This window comes from Mauremys reevesii, linkage group 2, assembly GCF_016161935.1.
Source record: "Mauremys reevesii isolate NIE-2019 linkage group 2, ASM1616193v1, whole genome shotgun sequence".
Lineage (NCBI taxonomy): Eukaryota > Metazoa > Chordata > Testudines > Geoemydidae > Mauremys > Mauremys reevesii.
Genome location: NC_052624.1, coordinates 70,500,359 through 70,526,112, shown reverse-complemented (window position 1 = coordinate 70,526,112; position 25,754 = coordinate 70,500,359). Strand labels below are relative to the sequence as shown.

The following is a 25,754-nucleotide window of genomic DNA, read 5'->3' as shown; positions in this document are numbered from 1 at the left end:
CGCCCCCCCTCACCCCATGGCCAATAAAAGGAGGGGGCGGGGCTGAGATTACAAACCGGGCGGTGGGTGGGCAGGGCTTGAGGAGGGGCCCTAGGAGCTCCAAGGTGGGAGGAGCGTCTTTCTGTGCGGGTGGAGGTCGGGGGTGCCGCCGCGTTCCTGGGGCCGGGCGGTGTGGGCGGAGCCTAGCCCGAGAGCTCAGAGAGGCGGGGCGGGGTTTGCGGCGCGCGCGGCAGTGGCTCCGTCAGCTCGGGGTCCCCGCCCCCTGCTGCCAGGGGCGCCCCCTGTCGCTAGGCTGTAGCCGTAGGGAAAGGCGGGCCTGGGCTGATGGCCCTGGAGCGAGCCGCCTCCCTGTCCCCGTCCCCCTGCACATCGAGCCAGCGCTTCTGGGTGGTGCCTTGGCATGGCCACCTCCAGCCATGTCAAAATCACATCTCAGGCCCCCCTAGCCCGAGAGTGCCCAGCACGCAGCTGTTGTCAGCCCGCTGGTGTCCGAGCTTTTGGGGGGCACCTCTGCCAGCTTTTCCCTGCGAAGGGGAGGGTGAGACACGTGCTCGGTTTGAAATGCAGGCCCAGGGGCTCATGTGTTTCCAGGAGCTGGAGTGATAAGATAAAAAAATATATATATATATAGAAACCCACAGTGTAGAGGTGGGAGTTGGCAGCACTGCATAGGCAATGTGCTGGGTGTTGTACAAACACAAGAGCAGGCACAGTCCCTGCCCTGAAGAGGCTGCAAGGCCTGATCCTGCAAGTATGTAAGCAGGTGTGTAACTCTACTTGTGTGAACAACCCCCTGGAAGTGGAGGGAATTGCTTGCCTAAGTAAACTTAAATGTGCGTAAACGTTGAGGCCTAAAAAGTGGAGGTGGGAGCAAATTGCATCCTCCTGGAAATACCAGCTGCTGGTGACCTCTTCAGAGAGAGCTCTGCTTCAAAATCAACTCCATGGCTTGTTGAACTGTATAATTAAAATATACCGAAGCACTAAATGTTTCAGCGGCTTTGTTTTAGTCTGTCTTCAGAGTTCTGTTAATGTAATGTCATAAATATAACAGATCCCTGTGCTTGAACAGGATTTATTTGCTGACTTTGCCATCCTGAAAGAAGATGGGAAAGGGCTACAAAGTAGTGATTTGTGGAATGGCATCAGTGGGAAAAACAGCAATTTTGGAGCAGCTTCTCTATGGAAAACATACTGTTGGTGAGATATCTTTTCCTTTTTTATGATGTTCCAACAAGTTTTAAGGGTACCAATCTGGGCTTAATTTCTTACCTTTACTGAGGTGAAGGGGGAGAACGAACATGGTCTTGGTTTTTGGTAGCAGTCAGTTTTCTGGAACTCTTCTGAATTCTGTTTCAAGCCTTCTCTACTCTTTCTTAATGGACACTTGCAAAGTAACAATAAAATTGGCTGTGTGGGGGTGTGTGTGTGTGTAGTGGTGGGGGTGGTAGGTTATTTGTGTATTCTTCTTGATGCTTAATGTAAAAGTTTAAAAGGGAAAAAAGATGAAGAGTGGAGGGGACAATATGTTTTCTTTCTGCCTGTTTTTTGACACTAGAAATTCTGGTCTTCCACCTTGGAGACTATCTAGATGACTGTAGAATTAGTAGACTTATTGCATCTGAGATGTAATAGATACAGATACCTAGAATAGGAATCCTGCTAAATAGAAAAGGGAGGTGATTTCACTTTCATAGGCTCTTTAAAACATAGTTTTAGCTGTGGTTGACTTCCTCCCTTGGTGTATCCTGCTGTTAATTGATTTATCTCGTTAGACTGACTTAACACTTGGTAAAGCACCCCGCATCCTTTCATGTATTTATACCTGCTCCTGTATCTTTTACTTAATACATCTGATGAAGTGGGTTCTAGCCCATGAAAGCTTATGCCCAAATAAATTTGTTAACCTGAGGTGGGATTTTCAGAAATGCCCAAGGAACACAATGGGAGCATGGATCCCATTAAAGGACAATGGCACTTATGCACCTAAGTCACTTGGATATTTCTGAAAACCCCGCTTTTTAGTAATCTGTTTTGCATATTTGCAGTTTCTTTGTGCATTGTCTAAGTTTACTATGTAATATTCACTGTCAAATATTTATTGGTAAATGGCATTCAGTATCTTTGATCCTCACTCTTCACATTTCTAAATTGCAAAACCATTTACACTAAACTTGAGCAGAATTTACAGTGTGCCTTGTTGGCTACAGATGAAATTTGCGGGCATGTTTCTTGTATGATGTTGACTAGCAATGTAAACAAGGATTCTTCCTCCTCACCCCCTGGACCCCTTCTCCACCTCCTGGACCTGAGACTTAGGCTAGTTAGTAATGATGGGCCTGTCCACCCCCAGTAATCTTTAGCATTGTTTTATAACAGTTGTAACAAGGGCTAAGAAAAATGTCTGTAGGCAGATTGTACTAGCCAACAACTGTAAATACTCTTGGCAGCATGCTTTCAACCATAGCATTGTCAGGTGGTTCTGTCCTCCTTTCTCAAGCTTAGACTTGCATGCATCAGCTAAGTAATCATCTTCAAAAGTGGGTTATTCTAACTGGGGGAAATTCCCACTACATGAATGGCCAGCAGGAGGCTTATGTGCCACCAGAAGCTGGGAATGAGGGACAGGGGATGATGGATCACTTGATGATTCCCTGTTCTGTTCATTCTCTCTGGGGAACCTGGCATTGGCCACTGTCAGAAGACAGGATACTGGGCTAGATGGACCTTTGGTCTGAGCCAGTAGGGACATTCTTATGTTCTAACCCGTTTTGAGTGGCACATAGGCTTTGTGCTGCCCTTTTCCAGAGGCCTGAATTTCACCCTTTGAGACTACTGCTGTGTAAATTCCTAGGCCTCAGAGTTCCTTAAGGTCCTCCATCACTGTTACTTATTCTCGCTCCCACCCTCAGCTCTTTCCAGTATGAAGGACTTCCTCATTTCCACCCCTTACTCATCAGGTAAGATAGTACGGACATATCTGTCGCTGCTTCCATTATGTTGGTTGGGAGGAACTGCCACATGTACAGTGGCTGGAGGCGGAGAGCAGGAAGAAATTATTGTTCCCAGAAGGGATTCAATTAGCCACCTAGTTTTTAAAAATGCCCCAGCACACCCTCCTGCTACCACTTTCCTGAATCAGATCTGCAACTTTATTTTGCACTCATTCTCTTTTTATTAATCTGTTTGATCTTTCCTCGTGCTGTTATGTCTTACGTCCTCATGTCAGTGTGGCTATAGTTGGAGGCAAGATCAAATAGTCTGGTCAGAGTTTGCCATGAATCTAATAGGAGTTGGATTTATGAAGACTAGAAAAGGAGGGAGGGAGTAGCAAGGAGAGCTTGTGCCACTTCTTTTCTGGAAACAAAGGTTGCATGCAGCAGGGGAAATAATCAGCGCACGTGTGGGTGGAATACTTCAGCGTCTTTGTTGGTATGCAGGGCTTCAAATAGTGTTATTCAACATAGTAAAATCCTTATTTTCTAAAACAATGTGTCAATATTGTCTGAAAATCAACAGAAAGCTAGCTACCCTACAAGAACCAACAAGCGTATGTTTGTGGGTGTGCAATAGAGGCAGGAGATGACAAAGTTTGGTAACAGAAGGCTTGTTTGAAAACTTGAACTACTACTAAAACCAGTAAGCTAGACTTGAAATTCTGAGATCTCCATCATGTCCTTAAGTTATGTAGATTCTCTGCACTCAAACATCCTTCAACCTTGCTGCTTATAGCATCATATGGCCTGAGTCTATGTGTGAGGTTGTTAGTACTTTACACAAGTAGTCCCATAGACTTCACGTATTCGTCCCCCTACTCTACTTGTGGAGTAGGCACTATTCAATATGAGGAAGAGTGGCAACATTAGGGCTTTCGGGACTAGATAAGGCTTAATTAAGTTTTCTTTAGCACCCTACACTAGTAATTTCTTTAGTACTCCTTTTTCCTCAGTTATGCTGCCTGAGCACAACTGGTACAGTTCTGGTGGGCAGGGTTTGGGGAACCTGTGGGAAGGGCCACCTAAGTTATATCATCCTGAACTTATGCCCATAAAAATGCATGACATGTATTCATGTACTGAATGTGTATGTGACATGGCCTCATTATTGTAAATAGCTGGCCTGTTGGTCTTGCTGAGAACACAATAGGATCTGAGTTCAAATCCTGGTCAAAACCATCCAAAAGAGCAATATTTTTTAAAATTGATTGAAATGCACGGTTGAAAGCCTAGTGTTAGTAGTTTTACTGCGGTATGAATAAATACTTACATCACTTTACAGAATTTATTATAAGTTTTAACTTTTAGGGGTCTTTTTTAAAACAGGTTTAGAAGAGGGTGCAACAGTGGAAGATGTGTATTTGGCTTCAGTCGAAACAGATCGTGGGGTAAAAGAACAGTTACGTCTCTACGACACTACCGGTCTGCAAGAGGGAGTAGAGTTTCCAAAGCATTACTTCTCTGTTGCTGATGGTTTTATCCTTGTGTATGCTGTGAACAGCCTTGAATCCTTCCAGAGAGCAGAAGTGATCAAAAAAGAGATTGACACAGTGAGAGACAAAAAAGAGGTAAAAGCTTGATGCCTTTATTTCTTGGCCATGTCTGAAATAGCACAATAATGGAAAGTTAAATTACAAAGCAAAGCAAATTTTCCGTGCCATCTCGGGCAATCTAATGAAAGACATTTTCCTATACAAAAGAATTTCATTCATCCACACACTATATAATTGGCACAAAAGATAAATGTCTTGCCCTTCTCAGCAGCGATGTAATGTAGTATTTCATATGGACGATAGTATAGTTTGTAAACTGATCAGATGTTGTACTAAAACTAAAGTGCAGTGGATAAAACATTGTGGTTCATTATCCTCACTTGGTTTTATTCACTTAACTTGCTCATTTACAAAATACAGTAGTTGACAATGGGTCTCCCATACATTAGAGTCAATGTATTTCAGTGTGGCTGTTAAATCACTTCTGTTGTGCAGAATGACTGCTGTATTTTCCCTTAGAAAGCAGCTAGTGTTATCAGTTGATACAGTGTTGCAGCTCTGCTAGCTGAATATCACCTGCACAGTACACTTGTGCTTACCATCTTCTTAGAGAATCCATATCCTTTAATGGTATTCCATGCTAAATGCCTTTAGCCAATAGACCAGCAAAATAAAGCTCATTCAGGCTATTAAAAAGGGGGGTGGGGTGGGAAACAGGCAGAATGTCATACCACTTCTTGCAAAACACAAGACGTATTTATTTAGTACTCAAAATGTATTGTGGGGAGAGGGGGAAGGACTGGTTTGACAGCAGTGCAACTTGCAGTCACAGAAGAGACAGATTAGCCCTTGACCATAGCTAGGTATCTTGTTTCCTGAGTGGGTTGCAGAAAATATGTTCTTGAGGGTTATTGTACTTTTCTAAGTCAACTTCCCCCTTTCTGGGCAGATACAGAGCTGCTTATGTGTGGGTCTGGGAAGGCCTCCGTGGCAAATGAAAGATGCTGTGATCTTGACTAAAGTAGGTGGTGGAAATGGTGGCCCTAAGCAATAATATCACCAATATTGACATAACTTAAAGCAGTAATCCTGACTTGCTCAGAAGGTAATGATGCTCTGAGAGCTCTCCAGGGAGTCGTAGAAGATATTAAGGCAAGAGAACCTGTAGTAAAGTACTTACAGACAGAAGAACCCCAGGAAAGAAACTGGAGGCATAGGACATCCCAGAGTCTGCTCAACAGGGAAGAATAGTTAGGCCTGGCTACAGTAAAAAACCAGTGCTGGCAGGAAGAGGGGGGAGAGAGTGAAAACAACCCAAAGCAAGAGGAGAGGGTTTGATTAAAGAGAGGCAGTAATACGTTTGAGTTCAGGGCTTTTCAGAGCAGGGCTTCTCCAAGGAGCATATCATGTAAATACTGGCACAGATTTTCTTACCTGTTGCTAACAATTGAGATGATTAAAACTAAGAGAAAAACCTCTTAAAATACACAAGGTTAAATAGCATTAGTAGCCTGATGTAGTCAGTTCTGCTTTCAGCTTCTCCTGTGCTAGCAAACAGACTGGATTGTAAAACAAATCAGGAGAATGTTTAGATAAACTCCTCTGAAAAAATTGTATTAGTCTTAGCTTTTGTACCTAGTTTACCCATCTCTCATACTTGAGTGTTGTATTTAGAGGCAAAACATTGAGGGGTTGCCTGTATATTGTTCTGAGTGGTGTGACAGCCTATAGTAACATCAACAGTTTATCTTATGGAGGAAGAGACTTACTCTCCTTACGCTACAGTCCGGGGCTCAGAAAGCAGCAGTCTGGGCTAGGTCTTGGCTGCCTTACTGCCTTGTATTGTGATCACCTGTGTGAAGTAGGTGTCAAATTGGCATTCACTAGCATTCTACATTCTTGTCACTGCTGTGTGCAATAACGCAAAGTGCAAAGCAAATGGAGAATCTGGCTGTAGAGCTTTGCTCATCACCAGAATGGGTTTCCATTGGGTGACGTGTGACACTCCACTCTCCTGTCTCCCTCCGGTTGTGGATAGTGATCACCACCCACTTTGCTCCCAGCACGTTGAGTGACACAGAGGTTTGAACCCAACATTCGACTACTTCAAAATGCAGAATGTGTTTAGGGTGAGCCAAAATTAACGTAGAGACTAGATTGTGAACGGCCTCACTACTGTATGCCAAGTATCAGAGGGGTAGCCGTGTTAGTCTGGATCTGTAAAAGCAGCAAAGAGTCCTGTGGCACCTTATAGACTAACAGACGTATTGGAGCATGAGCTTTGTTGCATCCGACGAAGTGGGTATTCACCCACGAAAGCTCATGCTCCAATACGTCTGTTAGTCTATAAGGTGCCACAGGACTCTTTGCTGCTTTTACTGTATGCTTTTTAACAATTCTGTGCTACAGTGACTGATCTGCATCTGCACCACGGCCTGTTCTCTCTTCCTTCTAGGTGACAATTGTTGTCTTAGGAAACAAAACTGACCTTACAGAGCAAAGACAAGTGGAAACAGAAATAGCACAGCAATGGGCAAAGGCTGAGAAGGTGAGACTGTGGGAGGTGACAGTGACGGATCGGAAAACGCTCATTGAACCTTTCACTTCATTAGCCAGCAAGCTTTCCCAATCCCAGAACAAGTCAGCATTTCCCTTGCCTGGGAGGAAGAGCAAAGGCAATAATTGTGATAACTAAAACCCCCTATTCCAGGGGAAGCTGTTTATCTGCTGCTGCAAGGGCATGGTGTCTCTTTTTCTCTGCCACTTGCTTGGCACATTTTTGCTGAGGCAATACTGAATTCAGAATTAAAAGCAGCAAAGTCATGACTGTCGCTGTCCTTCAATCAAGTATTTGCTTGGAAAACCACAGCTGGTCAAGGTCTCAAGCACTTCACAAGGAAGCACTTTGTAAAAATGTTGTAATGGTCACTGGGGACGGGGGTGTTGTTTTTAGTGGTAAGCTCTATTAAAGCCCACATCAGCATAGAGATGTACAGCAGTGATGGCTGTCTACATCCCCACATGGCCATTTCAGAGAGCTACTGGGTCAAGTTCACAAGTGGACAATTAGTAAACTACTCCATATACAGCATGCAGCTGTCCAGCCTCTGATGTTCCCCTTTCGCAATTGCAAAAACTCCTGGCTGCAGCAAAGGGCTTACCTATCTTCCCATGGCTAGGGAAAGGGTATGTGTGATGTAGTGTCAGCCCCTTTGTGCTTCACTTACTACCTATGGGTGGTGTATACAGTTGGAAAAGTTCCAGGGCAGCTGAGCAAGAATACTCCAGGAGGAATGGACAAGAACATTGCCTACCTGGCAGGGATATGTGAGCATCAGTGTTCTTGCTGCATGTGGAAATAGTGACATTCCATGAGTGATCCTCAGATAGGTCAGGCCTGACTTGCAACCAGCAATCAAAGGCTGGAACGTGATGTGGCTTCCTTATAGTTTTCACTAGATTCTTCCAATATTGAAGGTGACCTTTACTGTTATGTAGTGTACAAAACAAAAGCTTGAGGAGCAGTTAAAAAAAATCTAACCCTTGGGGAGAGTAGACTAACTATGTAACTTTGTTCCACTTTTATATTGCTGCTGTCCACTGAAGCAAAAACTGGTGCCTGGTCATGGTTAGATATCGGACGGTTTCACTGACAAGAGATGGTACAACTTCCCTGTTGCTAGTACCATAGTTCTTAAGTCAGCTGGAATCCTGCAACAGCTTAGGAAATATGAGGTAGGAAGGGGTGCGGTTACTACCCTCACCCAGCAGGGCAATCCACAAAGACAGCTGCTGTCCATCTACACAGGGAAGTCACAGCTTGTATTCTGTAGAAAGACTAAGGCTGTGTACACACTATAGCTTAGGTCGGTATCCCCCCTGAGCAAAGCAAGTTACACTGACCTAAGTACGTGTGGGGGCAGTATTGTGTCAGCAGGCGAGCTTCTCCCACCGACATAATTACTCCAGCCCTGTGAGCGGCAGTAGCTAAGTTGACGGGAGAGCTCTCTCCCGTTGGCTTAGAGCATCTGCACTACTGGTGGGGCAGCTGCATTGGCTGTAAGCTCTGTAGTGTAGCCATAGCCTAAGTAAACAACACTGGGAAGCACTGTATCTCTCTGTGGAAGAGGCTTAATGAGTGTAGTGAGAGGCCTGCTAGTGGTGGGTATATCTAAAAGTCAGCCAGCCAGCCCTGAGTGGCAGATCAGCAGAAATGCTTGTGCAGATCCCTCAGCTGTAACAAGTGGCACAGTTTCCAACAGCAGATGCACATGATACTGAACTTCACCTCACAGGACAGGTCAACACGTTTCAGGATTCTGCTTTCCCAACAATCTGAACAGGACTGTCATAAATATAAAGGGAAGGTAACAACCTGTATGTATGCAGTAACATCAAATCCCTCCTGGCCAGAGGTACGGAATCACTTACCTGTAAGGGGTTAATCAGTTCAATTAACCTAGTTGGCACCTGACCAGAAGGACCAATGGGGAAAGAAGATACTTTCAAATGGGGGGCGGGGGGAAGAGAAGGTTTTGTTTGTGCTCTCTTTGTTGGTTCCTGCTTGGGAGAAAGAGAGAGACCAAGCAGGTAAACCAGCTCCTAAAAAGATCCTGAAACGATACATATAAAATTACAGAAATTGTAAGTAATAGCAAGGAAATGTGTTATATTATCTTTTGTTTTAGCTTGTGGATTTTCCCTATGCTAAGAGGTAATTTTATCCCTGTTTGTAACTGGGAAGCAGTGTCAGAGGGAAATCCTCTGTTTTAAATCTTTTTATTTACCCTGTAAAGTTATCTTCCATCCTGATTTTGCAGGTGTGATTTTTACTTTTTTTTAAATAAAATTCTTCTTTTAAGAACCTGATTAATTTTCAGTGTCCTAGAAACCAGGGATTTGGTCTGTGCTCACCTTGTTAACCTATTGGTTGGTATATTATTCTCAAGCCTCCCCAGGAAAGGTTTTTCGCCTTCCTCCGCAGCATGGGGCAGGGGTCGCTTGCTGGACGATTACCTGCTACTTGAAGTCTTTAAACCAGGATTTGGGGACTGCAACAGCTGAGTCAAGGGAGAGAATTATTTCAAGAGTGGGTGGGTCAGCTTTTGTGGCCTGCATTTTGCGGGAGGTCAGACTAGATGATCATAATGGTCCCTTCTGATCTTAAGTTCTATGATTCTATGAAAGGGGGTGAAAGGGTTTGGGGGGATAGGGCTCCAAGTGGCCCCTCCCTGAATGTTTGTTTAAATCACTTGGTGGTGGCAGCAATACCATCCAATGAAAGGAATTTGTGCCTTAGGGAAGTTTTTAACTTAAGCTGGTGGAATATAAGCTTAGGGGGTCTTTCAGCCAGGTCCCCACATCTGTACCCCAGAGTTCAGAGTGGGGAGGGAACCCTGACAAGGACTGAGGAGGGAGATAGAGCGAAAGCAGCGGGAGAGCAAATCATTTCCACAGAGAGATAGCAACTGCTTGGAAAGCCAGATGAATGAAACAGTGAACAGATGAGTAAAGTTCCATACACTTCCAACTAAGTAGTATTTCCTGGTATTTTAAACAGTGTTGTACTGTCATGAGTCAGCAAGACCTCAATAGTTATTTGTGGTGACGCTTAAGCTGCTGAGTACTGTCATTTGAAAGTCTCAATTTTGATGGCCGCACTAACCCTTTAAGTATGTACCTGCAATAGCCTTCTGCTACACAGTGGTATAAATACCTCAGTGCAAAGTATGAACAGTTAGTAAGGATGGTGCAATAATACAATTTACCAAAATGAAGCAAGTTTTTACAATGGAGTAACTTGGATTACCTGTACAGTTGAACCTGTTTTTTTGTCTTGCTCCATGAGGTAGTTCTGGATCATTGTTCTTCCTGTGTGCAAGGTGTATGACAAGAGAGAGTCAGCAATTACATCAGTTATTTGCTATTCCTTATGAATGAGCAAGCTCCTGCTACACTCTGCTAGAACCTCACATGTGTTTCTGTTGTAGGACTGCAGCTGCCTAAGAGCTATGGTACTAGCAGAGCAGCAGTGGAACACCACCCACTTTAATTTCCTGCTGACTGTACATGAATTCTCCATGTTTCTCACCATACAGGGGACTTGACTGTTTACATGTAGTATTTGCAGCAGACCACTGACTTGGTTTTGGAAGTGGGATGAAGATAGGACTAACTTGTTCTACCAGCAGTGGTTCTCCAGCTTTTACATGCCATCATTAACCCGCCCATGTTACCATGTTTAAGGAGCTCCCATCTACCCATAACAAAGAGGAAGTAGGGTGTGCCACCCCTGCTGTCATAGCAGCAGGTGGAGAACCCATGCTCAGAATGGCAGATGATTCAGTCTCAGATCAGCCACGTGGACTTGGTAGGTGTCTAACCAAATACTACCTCTGAAGTCACCACATGAGTGGGTGTTCTGTATTAGAGAGCAGGGAAAGCAGGCAAGATAAATAATGCTAGTATGTCAGAATTAACACTGAAGGCCTGTGAGGTTGGAGTGGACAGTGTTACCATGTGGATCTGTACCCTATCCACTTCTGCACTACATAGCCTGAATCCTATAGAGGTTATGAGTCAGGAGAAAGTTCTACATTGTTTGCTCCCCTTGCTGTGATCCAAATGGCCTGATCCCTTTGTCTGAAGTAGAGAAAATCAAGGTAGTATGGCATCAATTTGCCACTGTAGCACTGGGAGGGGTTCTTTCACTGGCATTGGCAATCCACCTCCTAGGCAATAGCTAGGTGGATTGAAGAATTCTTCTGTTAACCTACTGCTGTCTACACAGTGGGTTAGATCATCTTAACTACATCTCTCAGGGGTTTGGATTTCTCACACCCGAGCCACATAGCTATTGCAATATAACTTTTCAGTGTAGGCCAGGCCTAATAACTCGACACTGCTCTATTGGGCATTAAGAACCTAGGTGGTTTCTAACTGGTCTACACTGGAAATTTCTGTTGATCTAGCTACCATCTTTCAGGGAGGTGGATCAACTATAGTGAAAGGAGAACCCCACGGGTTGCTTTAGTGAGTGGCTTCACCGAAGCACTACAGCAGTACCACTGTGGCATTTTAAGTGTAGACATAGCCTAATAAAGGGAGAAGGCATTAGGGATTATTCAGGTGACTAAGAAGTAGTACATCACCACATAAGCTAAAGAAAATCCAACACATTACTTTTCATTTGGTCAGACTAGATACTGGCATTGTCTGGGGCTTTTAGAAAGAAAAAAAGTCCTTTTCTTTACAGGTCTGTCCTACTGCTTTTTATACACTCAGGCTTAGTGTAATTCTAAGCACTACAGTCCCTTGCAGTAAAGTAACTGATCTAGTTGCAGCCCTCAAACAATTTGGAGCAGCTGGTGTTGTGTCTGAGTAAAACTTGCATATACATACAGCTTTCTACAGGATTAGTAAGTTTCTATGGGCAGTGAACTATTGCTGTAGATTGTGTGATTCAGCGATGACAGCGGGGAGGGGGCGGACTGAGGCGCAGCTAGTGTGTTCTGTTCTTTGCTTTACCATTGATTCAATACCTGTCAAAGACTGATCACACAGCTCCCTTTCAGCTAGATTGTCCCTATCCCTTACTTGGCTGTACAAGTGCCGTTATCAGGAAATAGTTTTGCAGCAGGTTAGAATCAGTCTTCCCCACTTTTCATATGAGTTGTGTTTTGCCCAGCTCTTTTATGATGCCATTCCTTCTCCTCCTTCAACTGGAAGTACAGTTCGCTCTCATTACAGTTGTGACAGACATTCCCCTCGGCCTCTCACCTGCAGTCCATCCTTAGTCTGACACTGTTCCAGCTGCATTTGCTGCAGTTTTAGCTAATGGGTAGCATTTCAAAACCAGTTTTGGGAGCAGTTAACCTTAAAGGTAAGAAGCATGGAATGTTCAGCAATGTGCTGGGACAGGGATGCGAAGTAGATCCCTTCAGGTTCTACTGTACTCAGCTGGGACTATTCCTATGGTATGCAGTGTTGTATTTGACCTGAAGAGCTCTGTGTAAGCTCAAAAGCTTGTCTCTCTCACCAACAGAAGTTGGTCCCATAAAAGATATCACCTCCCCCACCCTGTATCTCTATTCCTGTGGTATCAGCAGGTACATACTAATGTAGAAAAGCCTTTAAAAATGGAAACTGTAGGAGCTGCTTACTACAAAGCACCCATCTAGGCAAGTTTACTGCCATTGATAAATCAGTGCAGGGAATTCTTCCCTGAATGCTTTCAGACAGCAGTTTAGCTTACAAGGAAAAATAGTGGATACTGAATATAGGTCTTTCATCAAAATGTATTGGGGAGAAGCTATTTCAGCAAAACAACAAAGCAGGTCACTAAGCAGGAGTCATTTTTTACATATTTTTATTAGCACAGTAACAAATGCAGACTTAAGTAGCCCACAACATACAACCAATCCACTGAGTGACTCCTATTCCACGCCTTACAGTTAAACAGCTTAAGGTATTTCACTACAGGTTGCCATAAATCCTGATTAAAACCTTTATTCTTTTCACAAAGGTAGATTGGCATATAAAATAATACATTAACTACTTCTCATTTCCTATATGAGGCATATATCCACTCCTCCATATTACATATCATGAGATGAGTCTTTGAAAAGGAATTGTTAAATACCAGCACATCCTCCCAAGGGGGAAAAAAGAATCCCAACATCTTTTACAAAAACAAAAAACCCAGTGTGTAGAGTCTTCAAAGGACTTTTACATAATGTCAACATATGTACCTGTACAAAATTAAGCTGTTTTATCTTTTACATATCGCAAGCAACTGAACCAAAAAAATGTCTAACTTTACATTCTTCTTGGTACTATATGTGAGCTAATATTGCTGAACTAATGACAGTCTTAAAATATGCTATTCCCAATTCTAGCTGTCTACTGTAGCAAGATACCTTAAGTTACAACAACAAAATCTTAGGAAATAAAAGACTGAATAAAATCTGTTATAGAAATACCCTACTCTTTACCAGCACCCTCCCTCCCTCCCCCCACTTCAAAATCAATAAGCAGCTCTTTCCATCACAGACAAATAATGCAAGAGTTTGACAAAAATCCATTTTATGTAGCATATCTTTTGGTCCACTGTCTGGCCATTCTGTCATGCTCTGCTCTGTTAGTCATATACTGAGTGGCAATACTTCCAACCAGGGGATCAGCTGAAAAGAAAAAAAAAATCCTGCTCATTTTAGTTAAGAGAACTGGGAAAAACATAAAAGAAAAAGTTGAGAAGTGGTCTGATGCATTACCCAAAAGCATTCATGGGGGCGGGGAAGTACATGGTGGAACACTGACCCATTTTATAGTACATAGATTATTGGACTTTCCAAGTAGAGAACAGGTCTTAATTTGTACATGTAAATTTATGGTGCTTTAAAGTGATTGCTCAATGTGGGGGAAAAGATTCACTAATTCAAGTTTTAAGGAGGTAAAAAGACAATAATCAGACACTTATGCTTTGCCATCCTTGTAGGTTATATTGCAGACTTTACCTGATCTGTGTGCTTCAATTTCCTTTACCACTTCTAAGGCGGTATGCATGTCGCAGACACTAAGTGCACCTATATCAATATAAATCTGGCTTCCGTGAAAAGATTAGGTCAGGTGTTTTTGGTGAAGTACACATAGCACAACACCTTAGCTACTACACTTCTTAAAAGTTAGAAGAATTTCTACAAGTTTTGCTTATTTTATATTACTGAGATATACTTAATTAACTAAGCTGGACACAGAAGGGAAGTACTAAAAACAATTCTTACTGACTTAGGAATTATATATAAATATGGTGGTGGGAAGTTTATTCTTGAATAATTTACTGTAAAGTTGAACTAGAGCTTCCAGGAAATCTTCCAGCTTGTTATCTTCTCAGCCTTGTTTGTGGCGGTAATTTTTAAATACATCTAGTCTATTACCAAATCACTAGAATTTCAGATGGTGCAGACCCCACACATGAATATGGTGTTTAAAACACCACTTTCTTTTTAGCTGGAATTTCAATCTACAGGATGATTGTCCGGGATTTTTCTGGTTGCTGCTTTCTTTGCAGTGCAGCTTAAGAACAGATAGACTACAGCCATATACAGAATATCAGAACAACTTCTATTATCCCTCAAAGACAACAGAAAGCTTGGGCTATCTTGTGGGGACAGAGATTCTCTTCTCCATGAGCTTGATCTTATGTTCATTGAAGTCAATGGTAAAACTCCTTTTGACTTTAATGATGGAGGATCAGGGTGTAAGTTACTAAAATGCCAGATGATCCGTATCAATAGAGATGTTATCTGTTAGGGTATGAGAGACTTACCAGGGTTGCAGTCTGTAAGAAGTGAGCAGATGGACAGGAGAACTTTAGAAATGGTTAATGCTGGACTCCAGTTGTCTTTTAAAATGTCAAGGCAGATCACTCCTTGGCTGTTAATATTACAGTGATAGATTCTTGTCCGAAACGTCACCTAGAAAAACCACAATTACAAGACTGTTTGCTAACATGTCACACTACATAGTCATAAGTTTGACTTTACAGATTTAAACAGAAAAAGGAAAGAAAACCCAACATTTAATTCAGATTAAAAGTAACTCCAGCTCTGCAAGGCTAAGATGTAAAGTTATTTTTTACATCTAATTCAGCTTTAGTATACATTTAGAGAGTGCCATTTAATATCTTTCCTATCAGAATAATCAATAAAAAAACTGGGTGGCTTTTTTTAGATTCCCGGTGTGCTGCTGCCCTCTGGTGTCAACTAGTTGTATTACAACAGTTTAAAATCCGCTTTTAAAACAAGCGGATCACTATTGTACTAATCTTTCTTTTGTGTTTTCCATATTGTTTTATGCAACAAGTGAAACAGTGGTTATTTCATTTGTAGAAGAAAAGTGTGAAATAATAATTAAATAAATAATTAAAATAATTGTTCAATTAAATTTAAGCTTAAATTTAACAGAAGATGAAGTATTTACTTTAAATGAAAATTAAAAGTAATGAGCTATACTTTACATCTGCACAAACTATACAGATAAAACTGAATTCTATATGCTTCTCAAGCACCATAATATCAACCTGGATGGTCAGTTTCTCTCCATGCTAAATTTCTCACAAAAATCACTTTCTGTTAATGGAACATTTCTTTTGTTGTTTTATTTTTGTTGCACAATTCTCTCTTCATTTCTAATGCAAATCATATTTCAGTTAAATCATGAGACTAGATTTCCCACTCCCACCTTTAACAAACGGATTGTATAGGAAGGTGCGACGTTGAAAATTGAAGTCTCCTGTCTATCAAAGAGTCCACAGAGCTCCACAGAACATCCAGGCCAATATCTGTAGCAGATTCCGACTGAATCCCCAGTGTCAGAAGAAGGCAGGCCTCCACTCTTGGGATGGCTGCTGCAGTGAGGGGCTTTTGCAGCTCCCTTAGAATTCTAAGACTGTGGAACAACTCAGAACAGGTAAAATAATGGAACCAAAGCAGAAGAAAAACCTTCCTGCACTTCTCCAATCTGGACCTGGAGGAACCAGTTCTAAGGTCAGCAGGATGGTTGTCTCCACTCCATTTCAAAACCAGTCTCAATACTAAGGGCACTAACTCTCATCATGGTGAGCACTGTCACAGTCGTGTGAGAGATATGGACACCTGTCCGTTCAGCATGGCAAGGTAATGACCAAATTAATTTCAAATAGCCACTGAATGATAGCTTCTGGTTGTGACTAATATATCAAAGTTGTATTGCATTTGAGACTAGTCCAGAGGTGAAGAATGCTTTTCAAAAGCCCCCCTTCTTCAGAGTTCCCAAATCTCATGATTTTATTGTAAATCTTGTGATATTTGCAGTTTTACTTCTGGAGATTAAGTGATTGTGAGAATTCTAATGTTCATGTAAAATAATTTAAAAGGCTCCTAGACCTTATGATTGCAGATAAAAGCTTGGAAATGTGACTTAAGTGTACCCTAAGGGCCAGAAGGCAAATAAAGGAACCTCACATTTTTAATTAAAAGAATCATAATTTTTAAACCAATCTTGTGATGTTGGGGGCTTAACATCTGATTTTTGAATGTCTGGGGTTAGCGATACTGCTTTCTCCTCTTGTATTAACTAGCAGCCATAACTCTTCCCTATTCATTCCACTTAAATCCATAGAATTTATGTAATCACCACAATTTCCATTTTCAAGATGAGGAAATGAAAGTTCAGGAGTTCAAGTGACCTGCCCAAGGCCACACAGCAAGTCAATACCATTTCCAGGGGTCTGGCTGCAGACTCAAAATCAACAGTGTGTTAATTCATGTTACCAAAGCCACGGTCAAAGTTTTCAAACTTGGGTGCCTAAAGTCAGTATGAGAACGAATGTTTTTTTCCCCCTTCTTCTTACAGAATAGCAAATATGGCTCATGCTTTAATACCAGATGCTCCAATTTCTCTCACATTAGGTTCTTAAATCCATGAAGAGCAGCCAGATTTCCAAAGGCGCAGCACAACTGTAGCTTCCATTGACTTCAAAGAGCTCAGCACTTCTGAAAATTCAGTCCATTTTTATTTAGATTCTTAAGTACACACTTTGGAGCCTAATTTTAGGCACCTAGGCTAAACATGGCCTATGTCTTCACATTAAAAAGAAACATTTAAAAATGTCCCAACTCTGTGTTTTGGAGAACAGTAACTCTATCCTGCAACCCTCCCTCACATGTGTGGTCCCACTGAAGTCAATGGAACTACTTGCATGAATTATAACTGTTCACCTGAGTAAGAGCTGTCAGATCATGCCCTAAATCCTCAGAATTTGTAAGCTGTCCGTGCCCATGATTCTTATTGTCTGTTTACTGGTAACTAGGGTAGTTGTGACTTGCACATTCAGTAGGCGTGTGGCATAAGAAGAATGCACCAGTGTTTTTTCTGGGATTAGACTGGCCCACACGTTAAACTTGTCTGTCCTCCCTTGTAGCTGTTCTGCTGCGTTCCTGGATCCTTCTAGCATTCAGCAATGCAAAAAAACACTGTCCATGCCCCTCCCTCTCACTCAGTCTCTGAGTGGGAGCACTGGCAGGGGTGGGGCATGTGTAACTACAAAACTAGTGCCTTTAGTTTCCTGGGCAGTGAATCTTTAAGTCTCCAAGAACTCACCTGCTATGCAGAGTGCTGCAGCTCTTTTTATTCTCAGAGGCACGGTAGCCTGTGACACAAGAGACACCCCCACACTATGCTCTCTCATGGAGACATTACACTTCATTCTTTATAAATTACTTTGATTTTCAATTAAACAAAAGTACATGCTTTTGCATATTATGTATGGAAGTAACAAAATAATCTCCAGGAGAGAGCACAGCATCTCTCTCTCCTCTGTAACAGGCAACAGCAACTGAGAACAAAACCAGCTGCTGATCTCTGCACATCAGAGAACTTTAAAGGTATGATATACAGAAACCAAAAAGACATCTGTTTCTTTGCTTCATATTCCCCAATGAGTGCTTCCTGGTCTATGTCATGTGGATCAGGCCAAGCAGATGCGTGACCTCACGTGGTGATAACAGCAATTGACAGAACAGATAGCGCCATTCAGGATAGGGGCGGGCAAGGAAGAATAGAAGTCCATGGCACGTACAGTTCCCAGGCAAGACTTTGCTATTGGCTCATACGCAGCCTGCAATTCTATCCCACTGTTGGTTTAATATTTCACTATTTTGAGCTTCAGTTCTGATTTTCCAAAATTACTACCTCACCAGCTTTCAGAAGGCAATTTGTTAAAAGGCATCATAAAACTTTTCAAAAAGGAAGCATGAGTATTTCCAGGTTGATGAACTAAAGACCAAATTCATGGAACGTTCAAGCATTCTAGTTTGACAATGCACACTGGCTCTGAGCACAGGAGATGAAAGTTAGGTAACCTGAGAAAACAACTTTTTCAGACAGATTTTCAGTCCAGTAGGTTACTATCTGGAATTAAAGCATAAGCCATATTTGTTAATGTAAGAACAAGAAAAAAATCATCATCAGTGGTATAGACTGGCCAAAATTTACAGATGTTTATTGAAGTGACTGTTTTCTAGTTAGAGGAGCTCTGCCTAATTGAGGTAATGAGGAAAGGATTTAAGTGATTTCCACTTAAGTAGAAAATCAAACCTCTGATGTTTTTAATGCACATATAGACCAGCTGTTCACCATTTACACTTTTTGTTGATGATACAAAAGCCAGTCACATGGAGAACATAAAAATAAAATCAGAAAAAAAGAAGTACAAATATGTTTAAAGTAGGGCTGTCGATTAGTCGCAGCTAACTCATGCGATTAACTCAAAAAAATTAACCGCGATTAATCGCACTGTTAAACAATAGAATATTTAAATTTCAATTGGTATTTTTGGATGTTTTTCTACATTTTCAAATATATTGATATTCTATTACAACACAGAATACAAAGTGTACAGTGCTCACTCTATTCTTTTTTATTACAAATATTTGCACTGTAAAAATGATAAACAAAATAAATAGTATTTTTGAATTCACCTCATACAAGTTCTATAGTGCAATCTCTATCATAGAAGTGTAACTTACAAATGTAGATTTTTTTTGGGGTACATAACTGCATTCAAAAATAAAACAATATAAAACTTTAGAGCCTACAAGTCCACTCTGTCCTACTTCTTGTTAAGCCAATCGCTAAGACAAACAAGTTTGTTTATATTTACAGGAGATGCTTCTGCCTGTTTCTTATTTACAACGTCACCTGAAAATGAGAATGGGCGTTTGCATGGCACTTTTGTAGTCGGTGTTGCAAGGTATTTACGTGCCAGATACGCTAAACTTTCATATGCCTCTTCATGCTTCGGCCACCATTCCAGAGGACATGCTTCCATGCTGATGATGCTTGTTAAAAAAATGTATTAATTAAATTTGGGACTGAACTCCTTGGGGGGAGAACTGTATGTCTCCTGCTCTGTTTTACCCACATTCTGCCATATATTTCATGTTCTAGCAGTCTCGGATGAGCACACGTTCGTTTTAAGAACACTTTCACAGCAGATTTGACAAAACGCAAAGAAGGTACCAAAGTGAGATTTCTAAAAATAGCTACAGCACTCGATGCAAGGTTTAAGAATCTGAAGTGCCTTCCAAAATCTGAGAGGGATGAGGTGTGGAGCATGCTTTCAGAAGTCTGAAAAGAGTAACACTCAGATGCAGAAACTACAGAATCCCCAAACCACCAAAAATCTACCGTCTACTGGTGGCATCTGGCTCAGATGATAAAAATGAACATGCATCAGACTGCTCTGCTTTAGACTGTTATCGAGCAGAACCCATCATCATCAGCATGGAAGCATATCCTCTTGAATGGTGGTTGAAGCATGAAGGGACATTGAATCTTTAGTGCATCTGGCACATAAATATCTTGCGATGCCAGCTACAACAGTGTCATGCGAATGCCTGTTCTCACTTTCTGGTGACACTGTAAATAGGAAACAGGCAGAAGTATCTTCAGTAAACGTAAACAAACTTGTTTGTCTTAGCGATTGGCTGAACAAGAAGTAGGACTGAGTGGACTTGTAGGCTCTAACGTTTTACATTGCTTTATTTTTGAATGCAGTTTTTTTTGGTACATAATTCTACATTTGTAAGTTCAACATTCATGATAAAGAATGCAGTACAGTACTTGTATGAGGTGATTTGAAAAATACTATTTCTTTTGTTTTTTACTATGCAAATATTTGTAATAAAAATAAACAAAGTGAGCACTGTACACTTTGTATTCTGTGTTGCAATTGAAATCAATATATTTGAAAATGTAGAAAACATCAAAAAATATTTAAATAAATGGTATTCTATTATTGTTTAATTGCGCAATTAATTGTTTTTAATTGCTTGACAGCCCTAGTTTAAAGTAAAAGTTTGTTACAAATGCTGGAGTGATTACAATGGTGAAAAATCAACACAATATTAACAAAATCAAATCAGATCTGGAAAACATTGAGCTATTAAGACAATAGAGAGATATTTGAAGCCAACAGAACACTAAGTCATATAGAAGAAGAGCAGACAATATAATGAAACTGGACCCTGCTCCAGAAAGGTCGCACTTGAAAGAGCTCCGTCTTGGTCACTGTGTTGATGTGAAACCACTATTGCATTAGAAAAAAAGATACAAAGAAGCTGGTCCCGTGACTCACCAAGATAAGTGGTAGGATAAGGTAATAGATATAACCAGCAAAGTGAGATTGGGGGGAAGAAAGTGGTTAGAGGTTATTAATACAAAAAAGATCAAAGCACAGATCGGGTCAACCCAAGCTACTCTTTTCACCTCAACACAAATAAAATGCAGCCTTACCGTAATGGTACTCTTGGGAACCAGAGAAAATGTATGGTGTAATATTGCAGAAGAGTAGCAGCAGCCTTGAGGACAAAGTACAGTTTAAGAGCCAAAAGCTCTTCAATTCTAATCTTGGCTCTGTCACTTTCTGGGTGGCCTTGGGCAATTCACTTAGGCCCTGATTCAGGAAGGCAGTTAAGCATGTGCCTGGCTAATCAGAGTCTGAATCGCTCTCTATTTCAATCTCTTCCACTTGCAAAATGGGGATAATAGTTCTATCTTGCAGGAACAATGTGAGGATTAATGTTAACACAGAACTCTAAATATGTAATGTGCTCCATAAATACAAATTATTTACATTATACGTATTAAGACTAGACACTTTGGCCACTGTCAATGGCTTTTTTGTAAGTTTCTTGCACTGAGTGGCTTACTTTAAGTCAGAACTTTAAACAACTTTCATTTTTAAAAACTTCCATGTCTGCAGCCTCAGACCCATTCTTGCAGATTAATGGGACTTGCTCTTCCTGTTTTGAGATAGACAAGCTAAAGCGCTAATGAAATGGCAACCAAAACTTTGGCACCATAGGGTATAGGATTCTCATGACAGCACACTTCTGCCTAAGGTGAAGCAATTGGGAAGAAACATTGCTGAATATATCCATTGCAGCTGACATCCTCTTAAGATTCTCCTTGCGACCATCACCTCCAGCAAAAAAATACTAAAGCAATGAAACCTGGAACCACCCTTAGGCAACCTTGTTAGGCAATTTCCTGTTTTAAGAGAGTGTCCTAAAGTATCTCCAAACATATTGGCCTAAATGTGTGAACCATAAAGCTACATCTATTTACATTAGTATCGGGGCGGCTCCAGGCCCCAGCATGCCAAGCACATGCTTGGGGCGGCATGCCGCTGGGGGCGCTCTGCCAGTCGCCAGGAGGGCGGCAGGCAGGCTGCCTTCGGCGGCATGCCTGCAGAAGGTCCGCTGGTCCCGCAGCTTTGGTGGACCTCCCGCAGCCCTGCAGGAGGTCCATTGAGCCGCGGGACCAGAGGACCCTCCGCAGGCATGCCTGCGGGAGGTCCACTGGAGCCGCGGGACCGGTGACCGGCAGAGTGCCCCCTGCGGCATGACGCCGTGCTTGGGGCGGCGAAATGTCTAGAGCCGCCCCGGATTAGTATTGGATTTGTGATAGAACCCAACAACACAGAATACAACAAGCTTTCAAAATATAACTTGCATCCAGAATCCAGAAAAGCACTACTAAGAAATTGATATTATACACACAAATCAACTATTAGCAAGTCCCTAAAAGAACCATGGCACTTAAAAACCATACTTCTGCTTGAAATCTTTTTAACCTACTGTTGTTATAAAACACACCTTAAAGTTTACTGTAACTGAAAGAGATGAGAAAAAGAAATATTTGCCTCTATTTTTCCAGTTTGTTTTCTTTCTATATTTCAGAGCACTTTTCATATATTCAGTTTCATAGTTTCCCCTGTGTAGTAAGTCAGCTTCCCATGTTTGTACAACAAAAGGGAAAAGGAAAAATATTAAAAAACAAAACAAAACAGAAAAATGGTGATAAAAAATAAACCCCACCAAAATTGGGCGGGGGATTCCAGGTGTGGTTCTTGAAACCAGATTTAACTCATTTTCTTAAATAAACTTGATTTCAAATTGACTGTGTCCCATGAGCATTGAGTTCTGCAAACATCCTACAGATCACTGGGTAGCAAAGTGTTAGGCTCTCTCTCTTACCTTTGGAGGCTTGAAGGGATATTCTGGTGTAAATGTGATATCAAGGAAGAAAACTCCGCCCTCATATACTGAGCCTGGAGGCCCCAGTATAGTTGATCTCCATTCATAGATGTTATCGCCTTTGGGGCCAGCGCTGTGCAATAAAAAGGATACATACATTTAGGAAGCAAAGCTACAATTTGAATAAATATGATCCCATAGATTTAAGAAACAGTTGAATCTCAACAATGTGATATTTAATACACAATGTAGAGGTTAGAACGGTAATAAAAAGTAATGAAGCTTAGAAACAAGCAATCTACAGTCTTATACCTGGACATCTGTACTCAGTGGTGGGGGGAGGGATAGCTCAGTGGTTTGAGCAGCCTGCTAAACCCGGGGTTGTGACTTCAATCCTTGAGGGGGCCACTTAGGGATCTGGGGCAAAAATTGGTCCTGCTAGTGAAGGCAGGGGGCTGGACTCAATGACCTTTCAAGGTCCCTTCCAGTTCTAGGAGATTGGTATATCTCCAATTATTACCTTATTACCATTGTTAAGACTACGTGGCACACACTGTATGGCAAGGGTCTGGAGAAGGAGGGGAAATGATTTTCTGTCTCTTTAAATCCCATTCTGTTGATCTGGATGTTTGGAAGAAGTACCACCACCTTCCCCATTTGTCCTTACAAACAAAAACAAAATGCACACACCTTCGGGTAGCACCAGTTCAATGCAACAAGAAACATCAGTAGTTAAGTACTACACAACTTCAAAGAGGAAAATGTTGTATTTTAGAAAGGGGCTGCCCTAGTACAGCTTTATTACAGGGTTCCCATAAGCTAAACCTCACAGACCATATTAAAATTGGAAACTTGCTTCCTGGTACTTCATTAAACAGATCAGAGAGTGAAAAAGGATTAATCAGTACACGAGGATTTTTTTTTTTTTACTTTAATGTGATCAACAGGAGATATATTATTTACATTTCCTACATTATTACTGAACAGTAGTAGTTCATTTGCTTTAATTGAGTGGATCAAAACTATATCATGGTGCTTTACAATGTCAAACTTATTCCCACTTGGCCACAGTACATTTTGTGCAAAATGGTTTCTAAAATGAAGCAACGATATGGGTTTTTCCTAATGTTGGGGCCCATTTTACAGAGCTGTTTTTTGCAAATTCACATAAAATCAGGGTTAAATCTTGGATTTAACATTCCAAACTCACCTCAAAGACCACCTTTTTCTCCTAGCACTGATGTGGGTGGAGGGATAAATTAAAGGTCTTTTATTCATTATAATAATTATAGGGCATTAGTATTAGAGGTGGAAGGCATCAAATGCATTCAATATGGACATGATAATGTGAAGGGATCCAGAGTAATTGATGGGTGCTTATTAGTAGTGTTATAAATAGAAATAAATAAATACAAATAATTTTAGATCACATCGTAAAGCTGCCACACCCAAGGATGATAGATTGCTTTCTGCTCTTTGTTCTGCTGGTGAACATGTACCTCTATGTAGGGGTAAGCAAAGGGAGGAGATTGTATTGAATACCTCTATTATCTCATCTCTTCAAATCCAATAAATGCCCATGGTACTTTAACTATTAAATTTTAATAGCAAGACCCGTACTAGAAGATTTCTTTGCATGTCTCCCCACATCCTCCCCAATGTGTAAAGTTCTGAAAACTAGCACAAAAATTACACACCGTACATTGGTAAATATCTCTCTCATCCAAACGCAAAGCTTCACACAGCTTGTGAAATGAGGCTTCAAACAAAAACACTAACGTAAGGTAAAATCCATTGTACCCTAAAGACTCATGATATCCCTCTCCTCCCTAATTATTTCTCTTTGTCCCATACAGGTCTGTATATCTGGATGCTTAGCTCTACAGCTACTGGATGTGTAATGGGCTGTGACACAACTGTATTTCTACAAGAAGCCCTGCCTAGTGACAGACACCAGCTTAACTGTGCAAAGTTATTGAAAAGGACACTCTCGGGTGCCCTTAGCTACTTCTCCAAGAAATTACTTCTTGGAGTGGTATTGAAACACTATCATTACTCCAAGTTACACAAGCCAACCCCCTTAAGATGGAACTAGTGCATGGAACAGGTCCTTGCAATTTGTTAATACCAATTTACTGCTGAAATTTACAAAGTAAGAACTGTCAACTGGGAGTATTTTAGGGGGGGTGGAGGTGGGAAAGAGGGAAGCAACATGATCGGCATACTGAATAAGGCCCTCTGAGCCTATGAGAAATATTTCAGTATTTTATTTTGCACTTCATTTCTAGTTTAAACCCAAAGAACTGTCAATACAAAAAACACACCTCAATGATTTAAAATTATCATTCAATAAAAACCCGATGACTTCAAAAATATTATTCATAATAGTCTTAGAAATGTCTTATACCCTATTAAGCTTCCAATTAGTTATTAATGCATGCAAGGTGCTTTCATTTCCACAGATGTAGTAGTATATTAATAGAGGTTTGGATTAAATATATATATATCACATCTTTGTAAAACATTAGTAGACATTTCCCCAATATTTTATTAAAAAGTGATGCATGTAGCTTACCTTTCAAGCCTTTCATTTCAATTAACAGTATGAAATAGCTGGCAGATTTCAATTTTTAAACAGCATAATTGATTTCTTATAAAGAAAAGATTGAAAGGGGGAGATGCAAGTCAGTTACAGAATGCAACATTACTTGGGTTTAAATTAGGATTAGGTACTATCAAGTGGCTCAATACCCAAGTGCTTATTAGAAAAGTGATGGTACTTGAATGTAGTTTAAGTGCAGTGGCATTAACTTCAGTGAAGATACGAAAAGAAGTCAAAGGTGAGGGATTACATTTTTTGCTTAAAATCCTTTGCAATTATCTGTTTAAAAAGAACACATCAATATGTAGATATATGGTGCATAGGCACAACTGATACCTCCAATAATCTCCAATAATCTGTGCCACTGCTATACTCAAGTTAAGTGACTATAACAGATGGATGCAACATTTAGCAGTTGTCAAACACTTGGCCATTCTGAAGACAATTTAAAATAATATAAACTGATTCCACTACAAATAGCTACAATATAGTGTATTAAATCCAAGAGCCAATAACCCTCTACCTCTGTGTTAAAAGACTGAGGCCCAGATCAACAAAAGGATCTAAGTGCCTAAATGCTACA

The 25,754-nt window shown here is 41.0% G+C and overlaps 2 protein-coding genes across 10 annotated transcripts in view; one reads left to right on the top strand and one right to left on the bottom strand.

Annotated features, from left to right (window-relative positions):
• The first annotated feature begins 62 nt into the window (after window positions 1-62).
• On the top strand, window positions 63-24,734 carry NKIRAS1 (NFKB inhibitor interacting Ras like 1). 3 transcript variants are annotated; one of them, XM_039521748.1, is made up of 4 exons: window positions 63-104; window positions 1,073-1,200; window positions 4,323-4,564; window positions 6,945-7,315. In XM_039521748.1, exons 2-4 carry the CDS (start codon window positions 1,107-1,109, stop codon window positions 7,182-7,184), a joined length of 576 nt encoding a protein of 191 aa, XP_039377682.1. In that variant the 5' UTR covers window positions 63-104; window positions 1,073-1,106; the 3' UTR covers window positions 7,185-7,315. The 3 variants fall into 3 exon arrangements, with proteins under 3 accessions (XP_039377682.1, XP_039377683.1, XP_039377681.1); XM_039521749.1 differs by lacking the exons at window positions 63-104; window positions 6,945-7,315 and adding exons at window positions 326-763; window positions 24,426-24,734; XM_039521747.1 differs by lacking the exon at window positions 63-104 and adding an exon at window positions 327-763.
• The window catches only part of UBE2E1 (ubiquitin conjugating enzyme E2 E1), a 56,868-nt gene continuing 43,954 nt past the window's right edge, over window positions 12,841-25,754 (bottom strand). For 6 of the 7 annotated variants that reach the window (XM_039521745.1, XM_039521743.1, XM_039521744.1 and 3 more), the window contains 4 exons: window positions 22,570-22,702; window positions 14,817-14,964; window positions 14,005-14,073; window positions 12,841-13,671 (listed from right to left, as the gene is read on the bottom strand). In XM_039521745.1, the coding sequence (XP_039377679.1) occupies window positions 13,574-13,671; window positions 14,005-14,073; window positions 14,817-14,964; window positions 22,570-22,702 (448 nt within the window). In that variant the 3' untranslated portion in view covers window positions 12,841-13,573. The remainder of the gene's footprint in view (window positions 13,672-14,004; window positions 14,074-14,816; window positions 14,965-22,569; window positions 22,703-25,754) is intronic. The other variant, XM_039521742.1, reaches the window with a different exon arrangement.